Source organism: Dipteris shenzhenensis, chromosome 10 (assembly GCF_047967505.1).
Source record: "Dipteris shenzhenensis isolate YYH24624 ecotype China chromosome 10, Dip_SZ_1.0, whole genome shotgun sequence".
NCBI classification, from domain to species: Eukaryota; Viridiplantae; Streptophyta; class Polypodiopsida; order Gleicheniales; family Dipteridaceae; genus Dipteris; species Dipteris shenzhenensis.
This window is the reverse complement of record NC_141605.1, coordinates 42,198,052-42,224,544: the sequence shown is the minus strand read 5'-3', so window position 1 is coordinate 42,224,544 and position 26,493 is coordinate 42,198,052. Positions and strand designations below refer to the sequence as shown.

General features: G+C 44.1%; 1 protein-coding gene across 3 annotated transcripts in view; it reads left to right on the top strand.

Annotated features, from left to right (window-relative positions):
• Window positions 1-5,903: 5,903 nt before the first annotated feature.
• LOC147897848 (pre-mRNA-splicing factor of RES complex protein) overlaps window positions 5,904-26,493 on the top strand; it is a 41,644-nt gene continuing 21,054 nt past the window's right edge. The window contains exons 1-7 of one of the 3 annotated variants that reach the window (XM_087380470.1): window positions 5,904-6,193; window positions 6,687-6,891; window positions 6,997-7,134; window positions 7,733-7,825; window positions 7,965-8,105; window positions 8,223-8,676; window positions 9,199-9,263. In XM_087380470.1, the coding sequence (XP_087236596.1) occupies window positions 6,705-6,891; window positions 6,997-7,134; window positions 7,733-7,825; window positions 7,965-8,105; window positions 8,223-8,676; window positions 9,199-9,263 (1,078 nt within the window). In that variant the 5' untranslated portion in view covers window positions 5,904-6,193; window positions 6,687-6,704. Of the gene's footprint in view, window positions 6,194-6,459; window positions 6,543-6,686; window positions 6,892-6,996; window positions 7,158-7,732; window positions 7,826-7,964; window positions 8,106-8,222; window positions 8,677-9,198; window positions 9,264-26,493 lie in introns of those variants that run through there. The other 2 variants (XM_087380469.1, XM_087380471.1) reach the window with 2 other exon arrangements.

Sequence of the window (26,493 nt, the reverse complement as noted above, 5' to 3'; positions counted from 1 at the left end):
CGGTCAAACATGCGTTGACCCAATGCCATAAGGCTATTCCACCGGTCGTTGCCTTAGCTCTATCCCCATGGGTCGTTGCCATAGCCCTATCCCCATGGGTCATCGCCATAGCCCTATCCCACCGACTTGCTATCCCCACAAGTCGTCACCATAGCCCTATCCCCATGGGTTGTCGCCATAGCCCTATCCAGTCAGTCAAAGAGGTGTTGACTCATTGCTTTAACACTATCCTGTCGGTCATTAACATAGCTCTATCCCCACGGGTCATTACCATAGCCCTATCCCCATAGTCATAGGGATAGCTCAGGGAACACAGAAATAGGAAAAATCACATGAAAATTGGGACCTCTAGCATGAGGAAATGATGAAATTTGCATGCAAATTGCATTGAAATAAGCCACAAGCTGCCCCTTGACCCTGCGTCGAGGCAAACTCAACCTAGAATTGAGGCCTCCACTATGCCAATGAACACATGATCTTGAGATCAAGAAGAGTTCTACAAGCTCATTCTAAGCCTAAAGACAGCAGTGCCTTGAATACTATCTTGTCGACCTCCATACCTAGCTTGGCATCCTCAAGGTTAGCAAGTGCAAAAGTGGTTCTCATTCCTTGCAAGAACCACAGCTAGGTGAATTATCCACCTTGGAATAGTCTCTGAGTCAAGATAGAGACATGGGTGAACCCTCTAATGTTAGAGCCTCAGTGGCTCTGAACTCCATTACCACTGATCTCCACTCTCCTACCCCATCTACAGCAGTAGCTACATTAAGGGAAACCTTTTCCAATATCATGGGAAGGTTTGGATTGACAGACCTAGTAGAGTGGCTAAACCCATTTGCTAGACAGACTAGGACAATGTCATAGGCTCAAATCTCGGCCCAACCAATGATGTCAGAAGCAATACTCAGGGAGCCAAGTCCCACGATACCTAATGGCAATCAACCCCCATCATACCAATTCTTTAATGATAGACAGTGCTATGGGGATGGAGTTGGACCCACATTCTCACAAGGGTCCCAAATGCTAGAGCAAAGAGGGCAGAGGAGTAACCTTGAAGGCTTACAGTTAGGAATCTCCACCTTAGAATCCCCTATGATGCCTCCTTGGCAACAAAACATGGGAGATATTCCCCACCCATTAAGTGCCCCTTATAAGCCTATGCCTGCAAGGAACATACCACTCCCTAGAGGACCTCTAGTCCAACCTATTAGGCCCAACCTGACCCAAATCACAATGCAAATGCATACTAGTGGGCATGGATCCTCCCATCCAAACCTCATGTCATCAAATCCATGGAACCCTTCATTAGGACTACCAATGTATGGGACGGGGCCCACCATTCCACAACCTCCTCCTATATCACAAACGGTCCTTTCAAACGAAGCTATAAGAATCCTAGTGCAAGCACTAGGAAGGGGGGCCACCGCTCTACCACCAATGTTTCTAGGAAGGGATACCAACCCCTCAAGAAGCAAGCCTATCACATCTCCAAGCTAATCACCAAGTTTGTAGAAGAAGGAGCCCCAGTCTCCCATGTTGAGAGATTTGAACAAATCTATGAGACCTTTAGTGATATCGGGGATCTAAACAAGGTTAATGCTTTTAGCTTGAGTCTTAATGGCAAGGCTAGACAATGGTTCAGAGCCTCAAACCTTGAGGAGAAAATAAATTGGGACACATTGCATAAATCCTTCTTTGTGGGGTTTCCCCCCAGTGGTCCCAAGTGGAGCCCGCTTAACCAGCTTTATGAGGTGAAACAGAAGGACACTGAGTCCTTAAGTGACTATATCACTAGGATTAAACATCTAAACTCGAGATGTGAACCCCATGAGAGGATGAGTGTGCAACTTCTGTCACGCTTCCTCATAGGGCTATGAGATGCTAAGCTGCATGATCATTTGTTTGCTATAAATACCACATCGTTTGAGCTATGTAGCAAGACATCGATATGCTTAGCGGATAACATGAGGGAGAAGACCCAACAAGATAAATCCTTAGCTTCCTCTGATATGTCCCAAATAGCACAGGCTTCAACCTCAGAAGCAACTAGGGATGTAAGCATTATGCCCAAGGTGCTTAACACGGAAGAGTTGGCCATAGATCTATAAAGAAGTTGAGCCAACAATGGAAGATAGAAGCACCAAAAGATGCTCCTAGCAACCCCCATTTATTTCCACAAAGAGATAAACTATGGTGTGGGGTGAAATCATCTCATAAGGAATGCCCTTGTCTTAGAGCTAGGCCAAAACTCTATTGTGCCCATTGTGTTCGTTGGGGAAATCATGATACATCCCAATGTCATTATCCTAGGGTGATTCCTCAACCAATGTATCAACAAAGGCCGCAGAATTGGGCCAATATTTTGAGAGTGATGACACGAATGCAATGTTACCCATCTCCTTTCATGATAAGAAAGCTATGGCAATCTTAGACAGAGGAGCAGGTGTTAGCATCATCACGAAACAATGCTGGGAAAAGTGGGGGAGTCCCAAAAGAGAGAGTACTTCCTTGGTAGTTAAATTAGCTGATGGAGGCACGGCTCATCCCATAGGAGCACTCAATTTAACTAAGGAAAGATCGACAAGTCGTGAGGGTTGATCTCCAAACATGGAAGGCTCACACTAGGTCTAGAAATCTATTTGCAGCAGCTGAATTAGATACCACCTATAGGTCTGTGCCAGTAAGCTGGTTAAAAAATATGAGAAAGAGGACAATGAGAAGAGTCTTGATGAACCTTGGTGTGCTCCTTTACCAAAACTAGAAGACTCACTTGATTGGATGCATACACTAGCGGTAATAGATCTACCAACTACTGAGGGCACTCAGACCTTGATGATGAAGACCTAACTCCATTACACCTTTTTACACCATAAGAGTGGTACTACCTAATCAAATTGAATTAGGAATTGACAATTCCCTTGATCCTAACGAGATGGATATGACTCCATCTCAACTTTGGGTAGAACTAACATCAACAGGTGCAACATGCCGAATACAGGCCATGATAGATGGGCGAGCAGGCCACAACCTCATCTCCTGGGAGACATTAAAGCATCTTGACCAGGTATGCCTTCAAGACACTTACAAAGGGTTATTTGGTGATGAATCATCCCATTAAGATGCACCAATTGCTAGCCACGGATCAACATCAACAACTACTTCCACCTCCCCACCTTGACAAGGATGCCACCAAGGAAGAAGATGAAGACAAAAGGCAACTAAGCAAATATGGGTTCGAAAGGATCTATTGAAGGCTCAAGGATACTTTGAGGGTGAATCATATTTTTGGATTCCAAAGAAACCTCAATATATAAAGCCACCCCCTCCTCTAAACATCAAGCCTCACCATCGCTAGCCACCCTCTCATGTAAACAACAAACCTCAACATAAAAGAATAAGAGGATGCCATCCAACAAGGAAGGTACTTTACCAATGGTTTCCCACAAGACTACTCGAGGCCCAGGGATATTACCTTGGCAACTCTTATATATGGGTACCCAAGCCTTGCCAGAGCAATCAACAGCCCATTCATACTTGCCCTAGGCCTAAGTGTACACCAGCACCATCGCAAAAGCAGGAGCGGAGCCCCAAATCTATCAATACAAAAGCATCAATAAGTGCAGATGTACCAATAGTAGTCACACAAACACCTACTCTACAAAGATGCCAAGAACATTGAGAACCTACTTGCAAGGACAAGGGAAAAGCACCAATGTAGGAGGATCATACGCAAAGGAATTCATCTACCTTCTCTCGAGTAGTTACACAAGAATCTGTCTCAAAAAGGGAGACAGTAACACAAGAACCTGCTTAACCACAAGTCTATCAAAAGGCATGTCAATTTATTGCATCATCTTCAAGGCAATTGGTAGCAACACAAGAACCTGTCTTGAAAAAAGAGACAATAACACAAGAACCTGCCAAGACAAAAGCTAAATCCACATTGGGAGCCACACAAGAACCTTCCTTACTGAGAAATTTGGCATCTATCATCAGGGAAGCTACGCAAGAATCAGCCACACAAGTAATGCCCATCACAACGGAAGTCCCACAAGAACCTTCCAATGTGAACAATGAATTATCTTCATTCCTGGCAACTTTCTCAACTGAAACTTGGGCTAAACAAAAGCAAAAGGTCTCTGAGATATTGCAATCCTACTCACATTTGATACATAGACATATATCAATTTATTACGATGAGTATCAGAGATCGCAATGCTCAATGATGCAACACCAACAATAAGAAACATGCCAATAGTAGATCCACAAGAACCTGCTCCTAAAAATGGAGTAGCTCCACAAGAACCTAATGCTGCAATCAAGGATCTCAAAGGACTTCAAGCAACGTTGTTGTCAATAGGATGACAACTGCTCACTAAGAAATATCTCCAGTGATGCCTTAGTGACTCTCCTTTCAAGTGATTATCATACTTACATGAGGTCCCAAATAGCTATACAATTCATATTCCTCTGTTGGTCTATCAAACGATGTTCTTGCTAGGTCTGGGTCACAATTGGTCAATATGTCACATGTGGAAGTCCTAGGTGAAAATAGGCGATCAGTCCTCTTTAGGTTTTCAGCAGGCACACTCGGCAAATCACAAGTACATCTGCCTAATGGCCCCTTGGTCAAGAAGATAAGATACAAACACTACGGAAAGTCGATAGACCAATCAGCATCAACAACATACCCCTTCAGTAGAGCCAGAACATGGCACTGACTTATGTCTAAGTCATCAGGGTCTTGAATTTGAGTTCACACATGGAATGACAAGTAGTTCTACACAAGCAGCTCTCGAGGATGCATTCAACTCCAGGGTGAAGGTGATTACACCAATATGGGTTTGGATGAGTTTCTTGTGACCCTCAAAGCTTTTTTCACATTCTTTTACTAACATCACCATTAACTATCTAACTTCTACTCATCCTCTTTTCTTTATTTTTCTTTTCTTTCAGTTCTAGCTTAGAAGTCTTTCCTAGAATCCCCCTTCTATAAACCTCTTCAACCATAGTTTTCATTTTTGGGGTTTGTATGGTGTATTATCAGACTCCTCTCGATTTGATGACTCAGTCAAATAAAGCTCCAGATCGTGCCACAACCTTATTGGCTCAAATACTTCCAAGCAAAGCCCTCAATGAAATGGCTTTTAAAGGAACTTCAATGCAGAGAAGCAAGACAAAATGTCATGCACAACTTTGGATGTTCAAACATGGCATGACAAAGATATAGTCTAATGAGAATCCATTAGAAGTCCCACTTAAATAAAATATGGGACTTAAGAGGAGCATGAGAATGCACTTTACTTACTCTGGTAACACTAACACCACTAAGATCTTACATCAATCCCTACTAACACCTTCTTCCTAATAACTTACCCCTTAGATTTTTCTTTTCCTTTTTCTCATTCCTTCTTTGAATGGTCACAAGTACTCAACTCAGCTCACACAAACCTTGAGGTGCTAGTTCCAAAAGAATCACTCATCCATATTACTTCCAGCAAGCATTCCATAACAAGGAGCCACTACATCCCTCTGCTGCAATGGACCAAAAGAAGATTCAGCCCAGTGCACATGAAAGACTACTTTGCATTATCTTCATGGACAACACTCCAACAACCATCCATGTTGCACGATCCAAAGGACTAGATCGAGATCAGGAAGGGGGACATGTTAATAGATTGGTTAACAATATGCCACCGTTGGTTAAGTGATGTGATTTAATGGACAGTGGCAAGTCCGTAGAGCCAGGATTGTGTCTTGGAGCTAGATGGGCCCAAGAGGATGGTAAAATAATGAGAAGAGAGAGTGGTATAAAGAGATTAGGGTTGGCCCTCCCTTCAAAAGGTGACTTGTATAAAAGGCCAAACGGTTGACTTTGGTCTTCATTATTGTATGCACAAGTTTGGAATACAAGCTCCCTCTTCTCTTCCAAGAGTGTCTTTGGGTGTTCTCTTGTTTCGTTTGTAGTGCCTTTGTGTTTGCCACTCCATCCCCCTTCACTCTTCTCTTACCTTCCCCTTCTCCCCTCTCTTCTCCCTTTTCCCCCTTTCCTCTTTCTCTCGTGGAAACACATTGCAACAATCCGGGAGCCGCTTAAGTGACATATGCGAACGGCTCGTGCCTTACATTGCTCTCACAAGGAGTAGCTTGGATTGGAGGCTCCATCGAGATTCCTTCAAGATCCCCACGACATGTGAGTCACCGTCGAGACCACACTTGGTGATAGAGGCTTTGAGAGGCTTCCCACATCCAGAAGCTTCGAGTGATATCTTTGGTACCTTAGATTAATTCGGCCACTCCGAGTGGCTCTAACTCTCCCACCCACACTAATCAACCAATTTTAAATTCGAGGAATCTTAGGGGCCCCTATTGAGAGCATTAGTGTCACGAAGGTTATGAATTTAAGTATGTGAGATTTGGGCTTCCGAAATTTCTATGTAGGAAATTGGGCGTATGAATGATTGTGAGAGCATTAGTGTCACGAAGGTTATGAAGTTAAGAAGTATGTGAGATTGGGGTTTCTCTTTTACTCTCGGGTTGAGGTATGTGAGATTTGGGCTTTTCTATGTAGGAATTGGGTGTATGAATCATTGTGAGAGCATTAGTGTCACGAAGATTATGAATTTAAGAAGTATATGAGATTTGGGTTTCTCTTTTACTCTCTCCGGTTGCTTCTCTATCCTCAGACCTGAAGCATACAAGTCATGGCTTCTTCTCGTCAAGAGTATCTGAAGCGATACACCAGCGGTTCTGATAAGCCAAAGAAGAAGAAAAAGAACAAGGCTTCTGGTTCCAAGAATCCCGGTTTCGGTGCTGCTGTCACCATTGTGGATGATGATCCCTCCTGGCAAAAACCAATTAAGAATGAATTAACTGATGAAGAGGATTTAGGTGATCGTTTCTTTCTCGCCCATCTTATGGTGTGTCTTTCTCAGCATTTGGGTTTGGATGTAGCAGTATCATGGTTTTGACTCTTTGCTGTATTTCACAATGAAGATGAGGCTCCCCTCGTCATCAAGGACGTTGAAGTCAAAAGGATGCAAAGGATGGAAAATCTGAAAATGCATCGTCCTTACCTCTCGGTGGCCGGTGACGGCAGTGGATGGGTTACAATAAGCGACTCGTCGAAGCAACGTACTTTTTGAATTCCTTTACTGGTCAGCGCCGTGTTTGTGTTGGTAGCTTTTGGAACGCTAGGTTTTACTTGGAGTTTTTAGTGTTCCTTGGTTTCGATTAGCTGCATGTTTCAGAAGAGTTAGTTATGCCGCCTGGCCGTTTGCCTGCATTACTGATGCTTTAATGTTTCATGGAAAAAGAGAATACGTATTAATTCTAGTAGTGAGCTCCGTCAAATTTGTACAAACAGAGAGATGAGGTTTCCCCTTTTTGTAGTCACCTACTTCAAGGCCTGGCCTCATCTTTTCCTAAGGCCTGACACTTTCTTGCTCTTCTTTTAAAAGATCTGCCACTTTTTAAAGATCTTTTTCCCAGTGATGTAGTTGGACGTCAGCCCTTTTAAGATTCTCCTCTCCAAGCTTAGCCATTTAAGCTCGATCCTTAGTCTTGGACTGAGCACAAAACTCCTATTGTCTAGACAAAGTAGGGGAAATACATTCTGTGGGTGCAGCTTTAACTTAACAAGTATTTGTATGTAAAAGCTCTGTGTTGTCGCTTTAAAACAAAATTTTCCTACTTTCGGCTGAATATAATGTCATATTCATTTTTTTGACAGGTTTAGGCTCTCCTGAGATTATGGATGGGACTGGGTCAGGGACCCCTTCTCCTAGGAATAATCGGCATGATTCACCTCACTCACCTTCTGAAAGTATGACTGAGCGGCAGTTATTTTCTGTTTGCAAAATATTGCTGTGCATTCAGACATTCATGCGATTGAAAAGAGTTGTTTTCTTTGGATATGCTATTTTCTGGGATGCATTGTAACAATCTTATGGATTTGATATTAGGATCGCCAGCAAGAAAAACAAATTCACCCAATGGACGGACTCTTGCAAGCAAGAGTGGCTACAACACACCCGATTCATTCCCTGTGAGAAAGCTTCAGCATGACAGTCCAGACTTGTCACCACTCAGAAAGAATCACCATGGTACGTTATCTTACGTTGCTTTCTATGATAGGCTTCTATGGAAGAACACAATCATCATAAGCCTGCAGATATGTCTCCCACAAGATTTAGCGTGATGATACTTACTTGCATATTCAGGAATGAGCCAGCATGACGATGCAGATTTGTCTCCTCCAAGGAAAGGCAGGCAGGCAATCAGTGACCTGTCTCCACCAAGGAAACGTAGACGGCAGAGTCCTGACGTATCTCCTGCAAGAAAAGCTAGACAGGAGAGTCCGGACCTTTCTCCCCCAAGGAAAGGTAGGCCAAAGACTCGTGACATGTCTCCTCCAAGGAAAGGCAGACAGGACCTGTCTCCTTTAAGGAAAGGTAGACAGAAGAGTCCCGATCTTTCTCCCCCAAGGAGAGGTAGGCAGAAGACTCCTGACTCCCTTCCTCCACGGCAGAAGAAGCGCCATGCAATCGCAGATGTGTCTCCTCAAAATGTTCCAAGAAAGGGTGAGAAAATGGCAGATGGAACGACTACAGGGCTACAGTCTAGGAGGCAGCTTGTTGAAGAGATTGGGAAGAAGAAACAAGAAGATGGTGCAAGGTACGCTTCCTATCTTACAGAGTGCTAAATGCCTATTTGAATGAGTGATCAACCTTTTGAACCGTAGTGAAAGGTTTCTAATAGTACCACATGATGAATCTATTCTGTTGAGGTACTATGCATATTGGCGACAAGTGCTTAACCGATTGTTTTAGAAAAGGGTAATTGTGATACATACTCAAAGCTACAAAGACATCAAATTCGCTACTGTTTTTCTATAGTATCATTCTATTTACAAATTGAATGGTATTACATTCATCTGTAGGCTTTCGTTGCAGGGTCAAATGCACTGCTTTAAGATATACTAGATATGAAAATGTCAATGCCATTTCATGAGATGAAGAAGCGTAAATTTTTATAATAGACAGATATTCTGGAACATTATCAGCTTGAAACAGTCACATTTACCATGTTTAGGTCCTCTCTCTCTCTCTCTCTCTCTCTATATATATATATATATATATCTCATTTTCATTGTTCTCGAATGTGTGCATTACTAATCGTCCTGTTGGCATTTTGAAGGTATTCTGAGCTGGACGTATCCATTAGTGGACGTGGTGCAGCTACGGTCTATCGAGATAAGCATGGTAGCATTGCTTCTTCTGTTTCTGTGACATAAACGCATATATGGATTCCACCCATGCAATGATAAAGAAACAAGTATAAATGGGCCATCGTATGCAAAATTCTACGATGGCCAATGACAGTAAAACAAAATCTAGAATATGTACACACATTATAGAGCCAGCTCATCTTCTTCCCATCAAGCTGGCATAAAGCTACAGCTCTCCTTGGTCTAGAGTTTTTCAAACCTCAGATGGTCATTTTCACCAAGGTAGAAACTTTTGTCAAGGTCCTTGTCTTTCTAAGCATCCGAGTGCAAGGCTAAATAAACTTTCTTGTGTTCCCCAGGCATCCTCATTAGCTTTTCATCTTTAAGTCAAAATTTTCCTTCCTCTTTTCTTGTGCCGTCTCCATTGGTCAACTGGCAGTCATTTTGGTTTCCTCCAATTGTTGACGTAGTTATAGTACCTAGAGCTCCATTTGCTCAAGAGGTTCCATGCAAGGCTGCGTTCAAACTTTAACAAAAATTCCTTAAACTCAGCCAAGGCTATGGCTTTAGTGCATACACAAGCTCATAAGGTGAGACCGGAGTGATAGCTCAGTTAGTGGTGTGTAAACCTAGAAAGAGGAGCCACAGCAAATCCTAGCCTTTTCAAACCCCTATGGCCATTTTTCCAGTCATGCCACCAAGTGCATCTTCAATCCCTTCAACTTGAGGGGTACTCAGTTTTCAAGAACTTATAAGGGCAAATCTCTATTCACCCCTGAACAGATAGCGGAATTCCGTAGAGATGGGAAATGCTTCAGGTGCGGTAAAGAGGGGCATGTGGCTGCCCAGTGCCCAGAAAAGCCTTCAACTTCGAAGGGAAAAGAGGTAGAGAAGCCACGAGGACCGCAAAAGCCAATGGCGGGGGGAATTCCTGATATATTGGGTCATGCTTTGAACCCAGAAGAACGAGAATTGCTGCTATCATGGGGCAAAGTTAGAGACCATCAAGCGCTAATTTTATTTGATCCAGGGGCTACTGATAATTTCATATCAGAGGATCTAGCCCTGAGGCTGGGAATAAAGACGGAGGAGTTAGGCAGGGCTTTGGATGCAGATCAAATGTTTTGTGGGAATCCTGTGCCAGTTACTCCCTTGATAGGGAAGCTCCGTCTTCATGTTCAGAGTTATGTGGATCAGGAAGACTTCTTCATTTCTCCACTGAAACATTATGATGTAGTTTTGGGGATGCCTTGGTTTCACCGCAAGGCAGTGAAGTTGACTCTTCCTGAAAGAGTGCTGGAGTTTGTGCATAGGGGGAAAAATCAGCGTTTAATTGCCAGGAATAAAGGAGATACTATCCCCATTGTATCTGATGTTTCATGTGGTAAAGCAATAAAGTCTGCAATTTCTGCGTACATGGTTTTTGTAAAAGAAAAAGAGAATGATATGCATGCTGAAATGAATGATGCAGACAAAGATAAGTTTCAGTTTCTTGTAAACTTTAAAGATTGCTTTTCTGATGCTTTGCCAGGGGAGTTACCCCCAGAGAGACCAGAAGATCATCAGATAGAGTTAATGCCTGGTAGTGAGCCATCAAACAGACCACCTTATAGAGTCAGTGCGACTCAGAGAGAGGAGATTATGGCTCAAGTACAGGATTTGCTGTCCAAAGGGTTAATTCAGCCCAACTCATCTCCTTTTTGTTCCCCTGTACTGTTAGTACAGAAGAAAGATGGTTCATTCCGTATGTGCGTCGATTATCGTGCATTGAACAAAATGACCATCAAGAATAGATTCCCTATTCCGCGCATTGATGATGTGCTGGATCAGTTGAATGGAGCTTCAGTTTTCAGCAGGATAGATTTAAAGAGTGGCTATCACCAAGTGAGGATACAGCCTCAAGATGTGCACAAGATAGCATTTCGCACTACATTCGGGTTGTATGAATACTTAGTGATGCCTTTTGGGTTGACAAATGCTCCAGCCACATTCAATAGAATGATGGATCGCATCTTCCGGAAGTACATGCATTTTACGGGTACTTTCTTTGATGATATCTTAGTTTTTTCTAAGACAGAGGAAGAGCACAGAGAACATCTTGCTATAGTGTTTCAAGAGCTGAGAAATCATCAGCTCTATGCAAACAGCAAGAAAAGTGAGTTCTTCTTGGAAGAAATCCACTATCTGGGGCATATAATATCCAAGAATGGGATACAAATGGATCCAGCGAAGATCCGTGCCATTCAGGAATGGCCAGAGCTGAAAACTGTGCATGAAGTTCGAAGCTTCTTAGGCCTGTGTTCTTACTACAGAAGGTTTATCAGACATTTTGCTGATATCGCAGCTCCATTACATGACCTTACTAAGAAAAATGCAGCCTTCACATGGGGATTATTACAGAAGAAAGCATTCAATATACTCAAGGAGAAGTTGACTACAGAGCCTATTTTGGTAGTTCCGGATCTTTATCAGTCTTTTGATGTGGATTGCGATGCTTGTGGAGAATGTGTTGGGGCTGCATTGCATCAGAATGGTCATGTAGTAGCCTATGAAAGCAGGCGACTTCGGGATGCGGAAAGATATTTAGGAATCTATGAGAAAGAGTTATTGGCTGTAATTCATGCCATCCATACATGGAAACACTATCTTTTGGGTGCAGATTTTACTGTCAAAACAGATCACCAAAGTCTGAGATACTTTTTGACTCAGACCAAGCTTTCCGAGAAGCATATGAAATGGGCAAACATGCTGTCAATGTATCATTTTCAGATTGTCCATACTCCAGGAATTCGGAAAAGAGTGGCAGATGCCTTGTCCCGAAGACCCCAGGTCAATAATGTGACTATTGCTTATCATCAGGACTTGGAAGACATGAGGGAGCAATATGCTCATGATTCAGATTTTGGTGAAATTTTACAGCAAATACAAGAGGGGCAATCCACCAATCACTATTCCCTGAAAGATGGGTATTTAATGAAAGATGATTGCCTATGCATCACCCAGGAGATGAGGAAAAAGATTTTGGGGGAATGCCATGCACCTCCCTATGCTGGACATAGAGGAATTACAGCAACAACTCTAGCACTAGAGAGGTATTTCTTTTGGCCAGGAATGCGGAAAGATATACATCAGTTTGTTACTGAATGCCTTACGTGTCAGAAAATGAAGTATGATAGACGGAAGGCACTTGGCCTACTTATGCCTCTCCCCGTGCCTCAGGCACCATGGGAAAGTATTACAATGGACTTTATTTTTGATTTGCCGAGATCAAAGTCAGGGAATGATGGGATTTGGACTATCATAGATAGATTCAGCAAGCAAGCTCATTTCATTCCGGTTCGCAAAACCATAAAGGCAGATCATATGGATAAGCTTTACATGGTACAAATTTTTAAACATCATGGTATGCCTAAGTCCATTGTTAGTGATCGAGATCCCAGAATGACCAGTCTATTCTGGAGAGCTTTATTTGATAACATGGGGACGAATCTGAATTTTTCTTCTTCTTTCCATCCCCAGACAGATGGTCAAAGTGAAGTAGCAAATTCTACAATTTTGGATATGCTGAAATGCTACGTGGGTGACCAAAGTTCAGACTGGGAAAAGTACCTACCGTTAGTAGAGTTTGCTTACAATAATACAGTACATAGCTCTACAGGGAAAGCTCCTTTTGAGGTCATATATGGGAAGGTGATTTTGCCACCTATATTGAGGACCAAAGATGAAATATTTGCAGCTGATCAGTTTGTGAGAGACCTCCAGACAGCTTACAGCCAAGTCCGGACAGCAATTGAAAGGTCTCAAGAGAAACATAAAAGAGATGCAGATAAGCATAGGAGACAGTTAGATCTCAAGGAAGGGGATTGGGTACTTTTGAAGTTTGAAAAAGCTAGGCTCCGCAATTTTAAAGGCAAACAGAAAGTGTATGCAAAGTTATCTCCCAGATACTATGGCCCTTTCAGGGTTACAGAAAGAATAAATAAGGTTGCATACAGATTAGCATTGCCAGAGCATTGGAGGATTCACAATGCATTCCATGTGAGTCTTCTAAAGAAATTCCAAGGACCAGAGCCTACAGAACCAGTAACAGAAGATCCACCAGAAGTGGATGAGCTGGAGGAAGTCCTTCAGCCATAGCAAATTGTGTACCATACTGTACGTAAAGGCCCTCAGGGTAAGGAGTTTTACAGATATCTTGTAAAATTCAAAAATTATACGGCATTAGATGCCAAGTGGATGGACGAAGACATGTTATCCGATCATCCATAGCTTTTGGATGTTTACAAGGAAGCTTTTCAGTTGAGGTCAACTGAATAGAAGCCGAGGGGATGTCACCACAATGTAAATATCCTAAGTCAAAGTACAGTTGACCATTTATTTGATCATAATTAAAGAGTTTTATATGTGTTAATTATGGTCAAAGAGTTATTTTAATGGTCAAAGGATTGACTACGGTCAAAGATACTTGACTCTAGTCAAGTAAACCTGACTTCGGTCAAGGAGACTTGGTTTATTACCAAGAGGGTTAATTGCCGTTAACCAGAGAACTACAGAGCTGACTACGGTCAGAGAGTGTTGACTTCGGTCAACAAGACTTGGCATGCGCCAAGAGGGTTAACCCCGGTTAACCAAGATGTGCCAACTTCGGTTGGAGAGACTTGGCTATAATTAAGGCGCCTTGACCCTTGGTCAAAGCTCTTTAATTATAATCAAGAGTGTTGACTCCGGTCAACCAGAGAATATATATATATATATATATATATATATATATTTGTTAGATGTGCACATGTGTTCAGTGGGGATGCCCACCGTGACTAGGATTAGTCCACAGTGTGTTATTTGCATGCAAAGCGCTAACAATTAATGGGTACCATGGTGGTGCGCTTTAATTAATTGTTGCAGGTACTAGGAAGGATTATTTTTCCTAAGCGTAATGGGAGCCTGACAAGCATCCAGGAGGCGGTTCGTGTGACCGAGAGCTTTGAAGACTCCAGAATGGCCCTTAGTGGCATGTAATAGGATTTAGTCTAGATTTTAGACAAGTGGCATGTTAAACAAGTGCCTGTTTCAGCCCATAAAGGCTCTTCTTAAGCTTGCATACAAGTGACTCCTTGCCCTTGACTGCATATCCCTCTGGCTGCTGCATGTAGATCTCCTCATGAAGATCACCGTGAAGAAAAGCTGTCTTCACATCCAGTTGGCATAATTCCAAATCCTCACATGCAACCAAAGCAAGTACAGTCCTGAGTGTGGTCATCTTAACCACTGGAGAAAAGATCTCATCAAAGTCGACACCATACTCCTGCTTAAAGCCCTTGGCAACCAACCTGGCTTTATACCTTGGCTTAGCTCCAAGTGTGACTTTCAATCTATACACCCACTTGCATGGCAGTACTTTCATGCCCTTAGGCAACTGCACCAATTCCCAAGTACCATTTTTATGGAGACTGTCCATTTCGGACTTCATGGCTAGTTCCCATAGCCTTTTATCATGCATTTGCACGGCTTCCTTGTAACAGGAAGGTTCTCCACAGTCTGTAAGCATAATAAAATCTGCCCCTGGAACAAATCTGTCTGGCTGCCTCGTTTGTCGAGTGGACCTTCGGACCCATTGGTCTTGCTGTCCAGCCTGCTGTTCACCTAAAACGGTGGCTGTTCCAGTAGATCAGGCTGCAGAATTATGTCTGGGAGATCTTCCAAAGGTGGTATATCCTGTAGGACATCTTCTGCCACTGTGGGCTGTCCATTTGGACCTGCTGCAGCATCATGCATTGGCTGATTACGCTGCTGTTGTGGCTGATTTGCAGCCTGCCTGAATTGTATAGGATGTCCCGAGTCATCAATGTCAACCTGTGAAGCATCAGAAGGCTTATCTACTGCCTTAAACATACATGACTCATCAAATAAGACATCATTGCTGCGTATAAGCTTCTTATTCACAGGATCCCATAGGCGGTAACCCATCTCACCACTGTCACCATATCCAAGAAAAATGCATTTCAGAGACTTAGGATCAAGCTTGCTGCGATCTTCTCTGCGTATGTGCACGTACGCAGTGCAGCCAAAGACCCTCAAGTGCTTATAGGAAGGAGGTTTTCCTGTCCAAAGCTCCTCTGGCACTCTGCCATCCAGTCTCTTATTTGGTGACCTATTGATGAGGTGTACTGCTGTTTTTACAGCCTCAGCCCAAAATCCATAAGATAAAGCAGCATGTGACATCATAGAGCAGACCTTTTCCTGTATGGTTCTGTTCATACGCTCTACAGTGCCATTCTGCGGTGGACTGTAAGGAGCAGGGAGTTCCCTTTTAATACCTCTAGCATCACAAAATGCATTGAATGCATTAGATATATACTCCCCACCGTTATCTGACCGCAAAGCCTTCAGTGTTCTGCCTGTTTGGTTCTCAACCAAAGCAAGCCATTTCTGGAACACTGGAAAGACATCACTCTTCAATCGAAGAGGATACACCCACACCTTCCGTGTGGAATCATCTATAAATGTGACAAAGTACCGTGCACCTCCAAGTGAAGGACTAGGCATCTCACACACATCTGTATGCACAAGCTCAAGTTGAGCATCTTTATGTCCTAATCTCCTCTTATGAGGACACTGTAATTGTCTACCATATATGCAGTGCTCACAAAACTTTAAATCAGAAAATTTCAAAGACGGTAAGTAGCCAAGGCGAGCCAATTGCCCCATTCCACTTATGCTCATATGTCCCAACCGGCTATGCCACATAGAAATATTCGGCAGCTCGGTGGCATGAATATCAGTATGATTACATACTTTAGCATGAAGGGTATACATCGTGTCAACCTTAGGACCTCTGGCAACAACCAGGGCACCTTTGGTGACCTTCCAGAAACCATGACCAAAGCTGGTCACAAAACCTTCGTCATCCAACATGCCAGTAGAAATCAAATTTTTCTTGACTTCGGGTACATGCCTGACATTGTGAAGCATAAGCTGAGTACCATCAGCAAATACAAGCCTGACATCTCCAACACCGACAATACTGCATGCATGATTATCCCCTAGAAACACGACTCCATTACTGCCTCCTGCATACCTGACAAACAACTCTCTGTAAGGTGTAACATGGAATGAGGCACCTGAGTCAATGATCCAAGAGTGCATGTCTGCAAAACCGCCTGCATGGAGAGCATGAGCATCCAAAGTAGAGAGAAATAGAACCTCTCCCTCATTGTCTTAACCGTGTGTAGAATGAAGCTCTTCAATCTTCACACTGCTCTTGCCCTTGCTTACTGGTACAATTGCCTTTGCATCTGACGCATCAGTGTCCTTGGCCTTGTCTCTCTTATCATTTTTCAGTTTAAAGCACTGCTTTTTGGTATGTCCCTTTTTGCCACAGTAGTAGCACTCAACATCTTTGTTGGAGCGGGACTTGCTCCTGCCTTTTCCCCTTTCCTTTCCTGGGATTTGCCTCTTTGCTGACTTCTCCCCCTTGCATTCAAGGCATTGTTAGGCTTTACTGCATCTTGAGCTTTCAGCTTCTGCTCTTCTTGCAAAATCAGCCCTGTGATATTTGCAAAACTTATGAAAGTGTTTGCATTTGTCACAGCTGTGGTGAACGTATCCCAACTCTCAGGAAGAGAGATCAAGAGTGCCATACCCTTGGTTTCCTCATCCACCACGTACTTCTGATTCGCAAGCTGAGTAACAATTGAATTAAACTCATTGAGATGTGCATCCATGGAGGTCCCTTCCTTCATCTTCAGATTGAAGAACTTGCGCAACCAATATATCTTTGTGGCTGCACTTTGCTGCTCATATGTGTCATGTAGCTTTTTCCACACACCCCAGGCTGTAGTTTCACCGACCACATTCCAAACAACACTTTCAATGAGTGACAATTCAATTATGGACTTTGCCGACAGATCGGCCAGTGCCCAAGCATCATCAGATATGCCAGTGGGCTTCACACCTTTGTGTACAATAGGAGCATGAAACTGCCTGAGGATTAGCACATTCAGGACCATCTTTTTCCACATGGGGTAGTTAGCAGCACCCTGCAACTTCTTAATATTAAGAAGAGAGGACTCCGAGGATGAAGCCATTACAATCAGCAAGAAATATAACCCACACTTGGGTGCCTGACTCCCTGCAAACCAAGTGCACACAGGCACTTGAACTGTGCTCAAAAATTTAATTCCTGCAGCGGAACAACAGGAACTGCACCTGCAACTGTTTCTCCCACTTAAACAGAGAATTATAACTGTTTACTGCTTGCTGCAGTTTCCGAACAGCAACTCTGTTTGCATAATCAAATGCACTGTTGTACAATCAGCAGTACTCTGATATTAAAACAGCATCTGCCCTGCAATTACAGTGAAAAACAGCAGTGTATTTTGCACTCTGTACTTCTGTACAGTGACTGTAATCAGCCCCACAGTTGACACAGAACAGTACCTGACTGTACCAGAAAGTACAGAATCAGTAAATGACTGTTTGACTGTTCAAACCTGTCAACTTCAAGCTTCCAGATACCACTAAAACTGTATAACACAGTTTAGAGTAGGATTTAGGCAAAAGCCCCTTGACTGGAGGCAAAATTCTCGGAATTTGAGTGCATTTACCGCTTCACTGACCACTGTAAGGCATTTAATTGCTTCCCCCAGCACTGATATGCATCCAATTGCAAAACCCCCAATTTGACTGGCACATTCAGTGCTCAAGTCTACAATGTAGTGCTCAATGCATCTTCCACTGTCCCGTAGGTCAACAAATGCATACGAATCCTGCAACTCCAAACAGGAGGATAAACGCAATGCGTGCGTATACAAGCCAATACTTGGCACTGGCTACAAAAGCCCCTTGATTCTGCAATCCAATGTTGAGGATTTCCTCACACAGTAGGCATAGACTGTATATCCGCTTACTGTACTTGCATTTGACCAGTAATGCTCACAATGAGCTCGAAGATTGCACCTGTACCTGCAAGTACATGAGTGCTATAGGAAGACGGAGTGTACCGTAAGAAATCTGAGGGAGGGGGGGCGACTGATTTTGCTGCAATAGCAACTGAAACCAGATCTGGTACCCCCCAACGGGCACCTGTGCCTGTATCGCTGCCGGAGCAATTGGCGAGCTCCTGGCGGGAGCTCGTAGGCCTAGCGGGCTGCTGGCGGGTTGCTCGCCTGCGTGGCGAGCTGATGGCGGGCTACTGCAGGCGTCGCCTGGCTGGCGACCTGGCGGCGCTGCTAGCTGGCGTCGCCTGGTTGGGCGACGCTGGCGGCATTTGTTGGCACCGTCGCTGCTGGCGTCGCTTGTGGGTGACGCTGGTGGCGCTGGCTGGCTTCGCTGCCTGCTGGCGCTGGCAACGTTGGCTGCTGGCGCTGGCAACGTTGGCTGCTGCCGGCCCTGCTGAAGCAGCAGCTCGCTGCTGCTGGCGGCGAAATGCAGTAGCTTAGGCTACTGCTTGAAGACGCTGCTGCTGGCGAGCTCCACAACACAATGCTGCTGCTGCTAGTCCTCAAATCGCTGCTGCTGCTGGACAAATGCTGAGACCCACGTTTGGGCAAGTGTTGCAAATAGAAAACGTGCTGCAGCTGAGAGGACGAGTGGGAGGGAGATGTGCAAGCTCAAGCTCTGATACCAGTTGAGACGTGGGAGTGAGAGAGAAAGAGAGAGCACACTGACACACACAGTAGACACGAGAGTGTGGGGATAATGAAGTATGTGTGTACCTCCCCAAGCACACAGTCAACCTTTTATATCAATGGATAAGGTTACAACACTAAGTACACCGTACTTAGTGTACTTAGCAATAAAAGTACTAAGCAATAAAAGTACTAACTGTACTTAAGTGTACTAACTGTACTGGGGTGGCCATAATGCCTTTACCCCAACAATAACAACCCCCCTTGTCTCCTAACTGGGTACATGGAAGTAAGTGGAGCCTTTTTTTTTTCCCAAGAAAAAGACTTCTATTAAGTAAGAAAAAAACCCACGAGAGCAAGCTCAAAGCGGAATACATCATGAAATCATGAGGATAAATAAAAAATCCCTCAGAGTGAGGTGGAAAACAACCAAGGCTGAGGCTGAAAGTGCCATCTCAATCCTGTAGTAGTTTCAGAGAAGAAAGGAGAATCCTTCCATTCCCTGAAGAAAGAAGCCCTCCTAGCTGAGGCTGCACGGGAGCCCCCCTGCATACCCGTCCATACGGCCATCAAAGTATGTACGATGTCTGTCCAGATACTAGCCAATGTGTGCGAGGGATGAACCTGAGTACCCTCCATAGCCTCTGTGCATCTGGCTCTCCAGATATGCCAGGCTGCTATGGTCGCTAGAATCTCCCAAGAAGTATCCACAGAGGCATGTACAGCTGTAAAAGGAAGGTGTGGTACCACATCCAACGAACAGGACTCAATCCGATGACGTCGAACCGAAATGGCCTTTTATAGGACAAGGCACGCAAAATGACAAATTATTACATCATTTTAGGGGGACTACCCAAGGCAGAGTACCTAACACACATGACTCTAGAAAGCCTACTCTTCATCTATCACCTCATGGAGGGATAGACGAGAAATAGCAGCAGTGCAAGCTTGTTCCTCAGGTCCAGAAGGTGTAGCTTCATCGTCTTCATCCTCGCTCTGCTCCGCAACCAGATTGGCATGTTCTTTGGCTTGTACCTTTGCCATTTTCTTGAAGCAACGATCCTCTGGATGGCCAAGTTTCTGACAGTAATTACATTTAAGAGGTTTTCCATTCTTCTTGGGCTTATTCTTGAGAAAGAATGCTTTGCCAGATTCGAAGGAAGATTCTCCTTTCTCTGTAAGCCTACGGTCCTCATCAATGAGATGAGCTACCATATCCTTAAAGCTCATATTGCGGCTGACTCTTAGGACAGCAAGGATCTCATTGTATTTGGAAATGTCTTCAATACTGGAGAGAAGTACAGCAACTTGGTCATCATCTTCAACAATGGCTTGGATGGCAGATAATTGTTGGAGAATTGACCCAAGATTGCTCAAGTGTTCATTGAGGGTTTCGGTTTCCTTCATCTTGAGCTTGAAGAGTTTTTGTTTGAGAAATACTTTGGAATTATTGATCTTATTTCCAAACAAATTCTCTAACTTTTCCCAAACGTCGTTTGCTGTCTTATCAAAATCCACATGGTGGATAAGGTTGTCAGCTAAAGCTAGGCCAATGATAGCCATTGCTTTATCATTTTGGTTTTGCCACCAACTGATTCTAGCATCATCACTTTGGGGTTTTGGCTCCTTGCCATTGGTGATATTCCATATCCCTTCTCGCATAAGAAGAAGCCGGAGTTTTGTCTGCCAAGTTGGGAAATTGCTCCCTGAGAATTTCTCGATGAGCAAGGAGTTTTTTATGCTATCCATTGGTGGGAAGGTCTTAGCTGTTATTACAGCCAGTGTCTAAATCCCTTACAATGTTACTCAGATTTCAAAAAGGGCCCAAATTTTACATGGTAGAAGCTTCAAATATGCCAAAGGAAGACACAGAACAGAAAAGCCCTAAATTTTAGGGTTAGGGTTACTGCAAAAATTAGGGTTTGCAAAAAATTGGGGCTTTTCAAAATTTCCTAGAGCATAGTGTTCTAGCAACACTAGGGGAGCTTCAGACCATAAAAGCCCCAACAAATTCACCCAAAAATGAGGCAAAAATCTTCAAAAACAAAATATCTCAGACGGACTGTTTGCTGGTCAATGGAGCTCATGTGGAGAGGCGAACGAAGAAGATCAACAGCGTAGAGCAACAACTCAGATCTGTTGTGCGAGTTGATGGCCACAGCCCTCAGATCGTCAGTCGTCAAGTCAGCTCCATGGCTGGCGCCGTCGCAGGTCTAGCTACGTGGGCAACCAGTTGCGTGGGAGTAGCAGGTTCGGGCAGAAGTCAGAGCAGCAGGTGTTCACGTCGGGTTCACCACGGAGCAGCAGGTGTTCGGGCAGAATGGCGAGCTGCGTGGGCAACAGGAGAAGCATGTGCAGCAGGAGCAACTGCGTGGGTAGAGAGGTGCAGTAGATGACGAGCAGAGTGGCATAGACGACAAGCAGAGTGGCGCAGACGACGAGCAGAGTGGCGCAGATGAAGGAGTTCAGTTTGTCGCAGTAGAGTGACGACGACGGATGGGCAAGCGGAAGAGTGGTGAAGGATGAGCAGGACGCTTCATTGCGAGAGGTAAGGCTCAGTCAGGGAAGACCCGCTCTGATACCATTTGATGGAAATGAGGAGAGGGTGAGAGACTTGATCACATGATTGAAGACAAGAGTTGAGGCATAAGCTGATGTTGATAGATCGATAATCACAGCAAGTACATAGCCTCTTTTATAGGCTGGGCAAGCCTTACAGACACCTCATAGATGAGGTCACACACGAGAATCTAGATCCTATAATCTAGGTGAGGAATCACATCTACCACATGAGGTGGCACAAGTGACCTCAAGACTCTAGGACTCTAGGACCACACACACTAGGACTCCGATTCCAACACTAGTGTCTCTGCTCATCTCCTTATTGTGTGCGAACTCCCACTATGGGTAGCCCTCTCTTTGGACTCTCATGTGTCTCAGCATAGAAGACCGCATCTCGATTAGTGAAGTTTTTGAGAAACACCTTGGGTCCCCAATCAAAGGGTACCATTGCAGCTCCACACCGCCACCCTCGTTCTAGGCCCGACACGGTCGTGTGCTGTCAATATCTCTCTCCCCTTTCTACTTTCTCTGGAATAATTACTATGCCACCTCTATAGGCAGTCTACTTCCCTTTTTCTCTTGTTGCGGACCATCTCTTTCCTCCAATGCTCTTGTGTCAGGAGCGTGAGATCATCATCTAAATATGTCACGGTGCCCTTAGTATGGCCCTCATGCTCATGAAGGTGGACCTATTTGCTGTTGTCTGGAATATCACTACTATTGGCTTTGTCGGTGCATCAATGTTATCAATCTCCAAGCTGCCTCAAAGGAGAGGTTGACACCCATGTTGGTGATCAAAGCTTCCTTTAGTGATCTGTTGTGAAAATCCAGCATGCTTCCCTTGCATGGGGTTTAGAAACATGGTGAAGGGAGAGAGAGGGAGAGAGAGAGAGTTAGGGTGTGAGGAAATATAATGCTCAAATGAAGACATGAAGAAGGCTTTCATTCATTCATCAAGTATATCATAACAAGTGAAGTATATGCCTTATATAGGCTACTCACTCACACACTAGCACCTAGGGCATATGGGATAAAGTCCCATGATGACACGTGGCACTCACACATGACTCACACACATAGACTCGTACTAGATCACCTAGTACTACACATCAATACTTCACACCAACACACTCTTTGGCTATGATACCTCCAACACCCTTCTTCATAGCAAAGAGAGTGAGACCCAACACGCAAAGAGTAGACCGATCCCCCCTCCACCACAATACTGCAAAGAGCAAGTCCAACTATCCAACACCTCCCGTGTGATAGTGACTTCTCAGTCAGCTTGCGACCGGCAAGGGCAAACCATCACTCGTCGTCCCCCCTTACTCTGAATTGGGTGGTCAATAGCATCAACCAAAGTAGAAGACAATACATTTATTTTTGGGGGACAACCTAGGGCAGAGTACCTCTTATTGACTCCAAATACATTCAATTTAGAGGGACAACTCAAGGTTGAGAACCTTTATTTCACTCAACACAAACACACATAGAACTAAGCATCATCTACCACCTCATAGAGGTATAGATCATGTAACATAGTAGATAAAGCTTGCTCCTCAGGTCCATTAGATGTGGCGTATATATTCTTGAGCTTGTCCAGGTTCTCCTTGGCTGAAGTAGTGAGGTCAAGATGATGAAGCAATTTGTTGACCAACCTCACACCAAGGTATGCCAATGCTTTGTCATACTGCTCATCCCTAGATGCAAGTGGTGCTGATGAATTTTCACCACGAGGACAAGGCTCCAGAGTAGCAAACTGAGGTAACAAATTTGCAGCACCAGATGAAGAATGAGCAAGTATGGTGGCTGGTCTAGAACTCCCAAAATGCAATAGTAGACTCCACGTGTGCAAGTGGGCAGATATAGGTGGCTGTAGGTGCTCCAAATACAAAGGCGGGTCTCGAAATCTGCAAAGCGGCTCAGCAAGGCACTCCAAAGTACACCGAGATGCTGCAGCAGGTGTGTAGGTGTACCAAAGCGCAACAGCAGGTCCAAAATGTATTAGTCAGCTCTCTAGAACAGCTCCAAATGCTGTAGCAGGCCACCACAATAAGAAACGGCTGTTGTAGGTGATCTGGAAGCCAAGAAACTGCTCGAAAATGTGCCAAGAAACTGCTCGAAAATGCCTTCAGATGACTTGAAATGCTTCAGAGAAAGCTGTCAAGTGGACGATTACACAGCAGCAGCCCTAGAGAGCTGTTCTTGGCGTCGAAAACCTCCGAAACAGCTCTGTTGAAGGCAGCTATGCAGCAGCAGTGCAGAAGCGGGTCAAAATTGCCTTCAAAGGCCTTGAAGTGCTGCCAAAAATGCTCGCAGGTGGTCGGCTCTGCTGCAGCAGCCTAGGAACCCAATGAATAGCTTCAAAACGGCTTCAGGGAACCACACCTGCAGGCGCTTGTAGACCAGGGTACCGACAATAGATAAAAGGCACTCGAAATAGCCGGGAATGACACTATTGGAGGCAGTTATGGAGGCAGCAAGCTATGGAGAAGGAGGCAGATAGAGACGGAAATGAGCAGGCTGCATAGGAGAGGCGGCTGAGCAGAACTAGGGTTAGGGCAAGAGTGACGAATTAGGGTTAGAGCAAGGGTGACGCGGCAGCTATGGAAGGTGGTTCTGATACCATGTTAGAAACATGGTGTGGAGAGAGAGAGAGAGAGAGAGAGAGAGTTAGGGTGTGAGGAAATAATGCTCAAATGAAGACATGTAGTAGGCTTTCATTCATTCATCAAGTATATCAAGACAAGTGAAGTACAAGCCTTATATAGGCTACTCACTCACACACTAGCACCTAGGGCATATGGGATAAGTCCCATGATGACACGTGGCACTCACACACATAGAGTCGTACTAGATCACCTAGTACTACACACCAACACTTCACACCAACACACTCTTTGGCTATGATATCTCCAACATGCATGCCAGCCATCTCCTTTGAGAGAGAGAGAGAGAGAGAGAGAGAGAGAGAGAGAGATTATCAAAAGTCTTCGGAAGACCGATGGGTCGATGAGACTGAAAGAAACTTGAGCCAGAGAGAGAGAGAGAGAGAGAGAGAGAGAGAGAGAGAGAGAGAGAGAGAAAGAAAGAAAGAAAGAAACTATTATTATCGTCCTCTGGGGGCCTGAAATCGACCCATGGGACCCAATGGAATGTTACAAAAAGTCTCCTTCTTTGAAGAAGGGTGGAGTGGACAGCTAGCATGTTTCTACCTGTGTAATACATTGGTCACGGTATGCAAGGACCTTGGTAATATAATTGCCCAAGGCTGCGAGGTGAGGATGGGAAAGCAAGCTCTCCAAACTATTGTGATGCTGCGTGACATTGCTGAAATCTTCTCTTAGATGCTCATATCGCGGACATGTCAAAAGAACATGTGCCTCATTTTCCACTTCATCTAAGTTGCATAGTTTGTTCCCTTGATACTCCTTCCCATGCTTTTTTCTCCACTTCTAGGGAGTGTGATCGAGTTCGGATGATTGCGATGCTTCTTCTTGCCCTGAGAGAGATAGGTGTGCATATATATTTGTGTGCTTTGTTCTCTTTCTGAGAGTATGTGGTCCAATAGTTGGGGTTGATATTCTTACAATAATATTCATATTTGGTCCTTTTCTTCGTTGATTGCCATTTACTGTGTAGTGCTTCTGAAAGGGCTGTAGAAAATGTCCTTTTCTCCTCTTCCCTTGGCATTGCATCTAGGTAAGAAGCAACTTCCCATCTTTGGAACCAGCCTTTAATGTCATACCCCCATCCAGATGATAGCATCTTGCTCTTGTTTGTTTTTTGAGGTCTCTTGCTTGCCTCCCATGCTCTCTTTGGTAGCCTATGTGCTTGCATATCTTGAATCCTCTTTATATATTTGAAGACTCTTTCCAGTGCTCTCAGCTCAATGGGTCTGCAACCAGTTTCAAGAAGCATGATTGAGTATGGTGTGGTGGACTTAATTCCTAAATGCCTTTTGAGAAATGACTTCTGCAATTTCTCAATGTCATTCCATTTTGATGCTGAAATGCTGCCTCCCCATCCCTCCACACCGTAAAGCACTGTTTGAATGACATACGCATCAAATAGCACACGCCTAATATCCCATCTCGTGGTGTCATTGTTTCTGCAGTCATTTTCAAAGCGGTAGTACTTACCCCATCCTGCATCAATCCTCCTCTGAACACAATCTCCCCATCTATGGTTAGATGGTACATCTATCCCCAAGTATTTGAAAGTTTGCACCCTCTCGATTTCCTTCTTATCATACATAATGCTTGGGATGTTGGCTGGCTGTATTGTCTTTATTACCATCATTTTGGTCTTATTGACATTAACTGTTAGACCACTCTCCATGCAAAATTTATGGAGGGTGTGCATCATCCGCTGCATATTCTCTGCTGTGTAAGAGAAGAAGACCACATCATTTGCATAAAGCAATAGTAGAATGGTATATCCACATATTTGGGGACTCGTTGGCTGCTCTCCCTGTAGCATCATATAAATTAACTCTTCCAGCTTGTCTATGCATAGACCAAACAATGTTGGGGATAATGGGCAGCCTTGTTTGACTCCCATGTTACTATAAAATGTGGCTGACAGCCCATTATTCCCTTTTAGTTGGCATGCTACTTTCTCATACATTTTGAAGATTGCCATTCTCAGATGATCAGGCACTTCTAAATGCACCAATCTTTCCCACAAATGGTTCCTGGGGACAGTGTCAAATGCTTTTGTAAAATCAAGAAAGCAGCAAAAAAGGGGCTGTCCTCTTAGCCTGCTTTCTTCCATTAGTACCCTCAAAGTAATCAAATGATCAGCTGTACTGTGGTTCTTCCTGAAGCCTGCCTGTCCAATGGCTCTTTTTCTATTCAGCTTGGCCCATAGACTCAGCTCATTTTCGATAATTGTGCTGAAGAGCTTTGCCATAATGGATCCTACCATGATAGTCCTGTAATTGGTGAGCTGACTGCAATCTCCCCCTTTAAAGATGGGTTTTATCCAATTATCTTGCCAGTCTGGTGGGAAACCATGTTTAATTGCATCATTAAGCAAGTGGGCTAAGCACCCTCTTGTATAATCCTTTGTCCA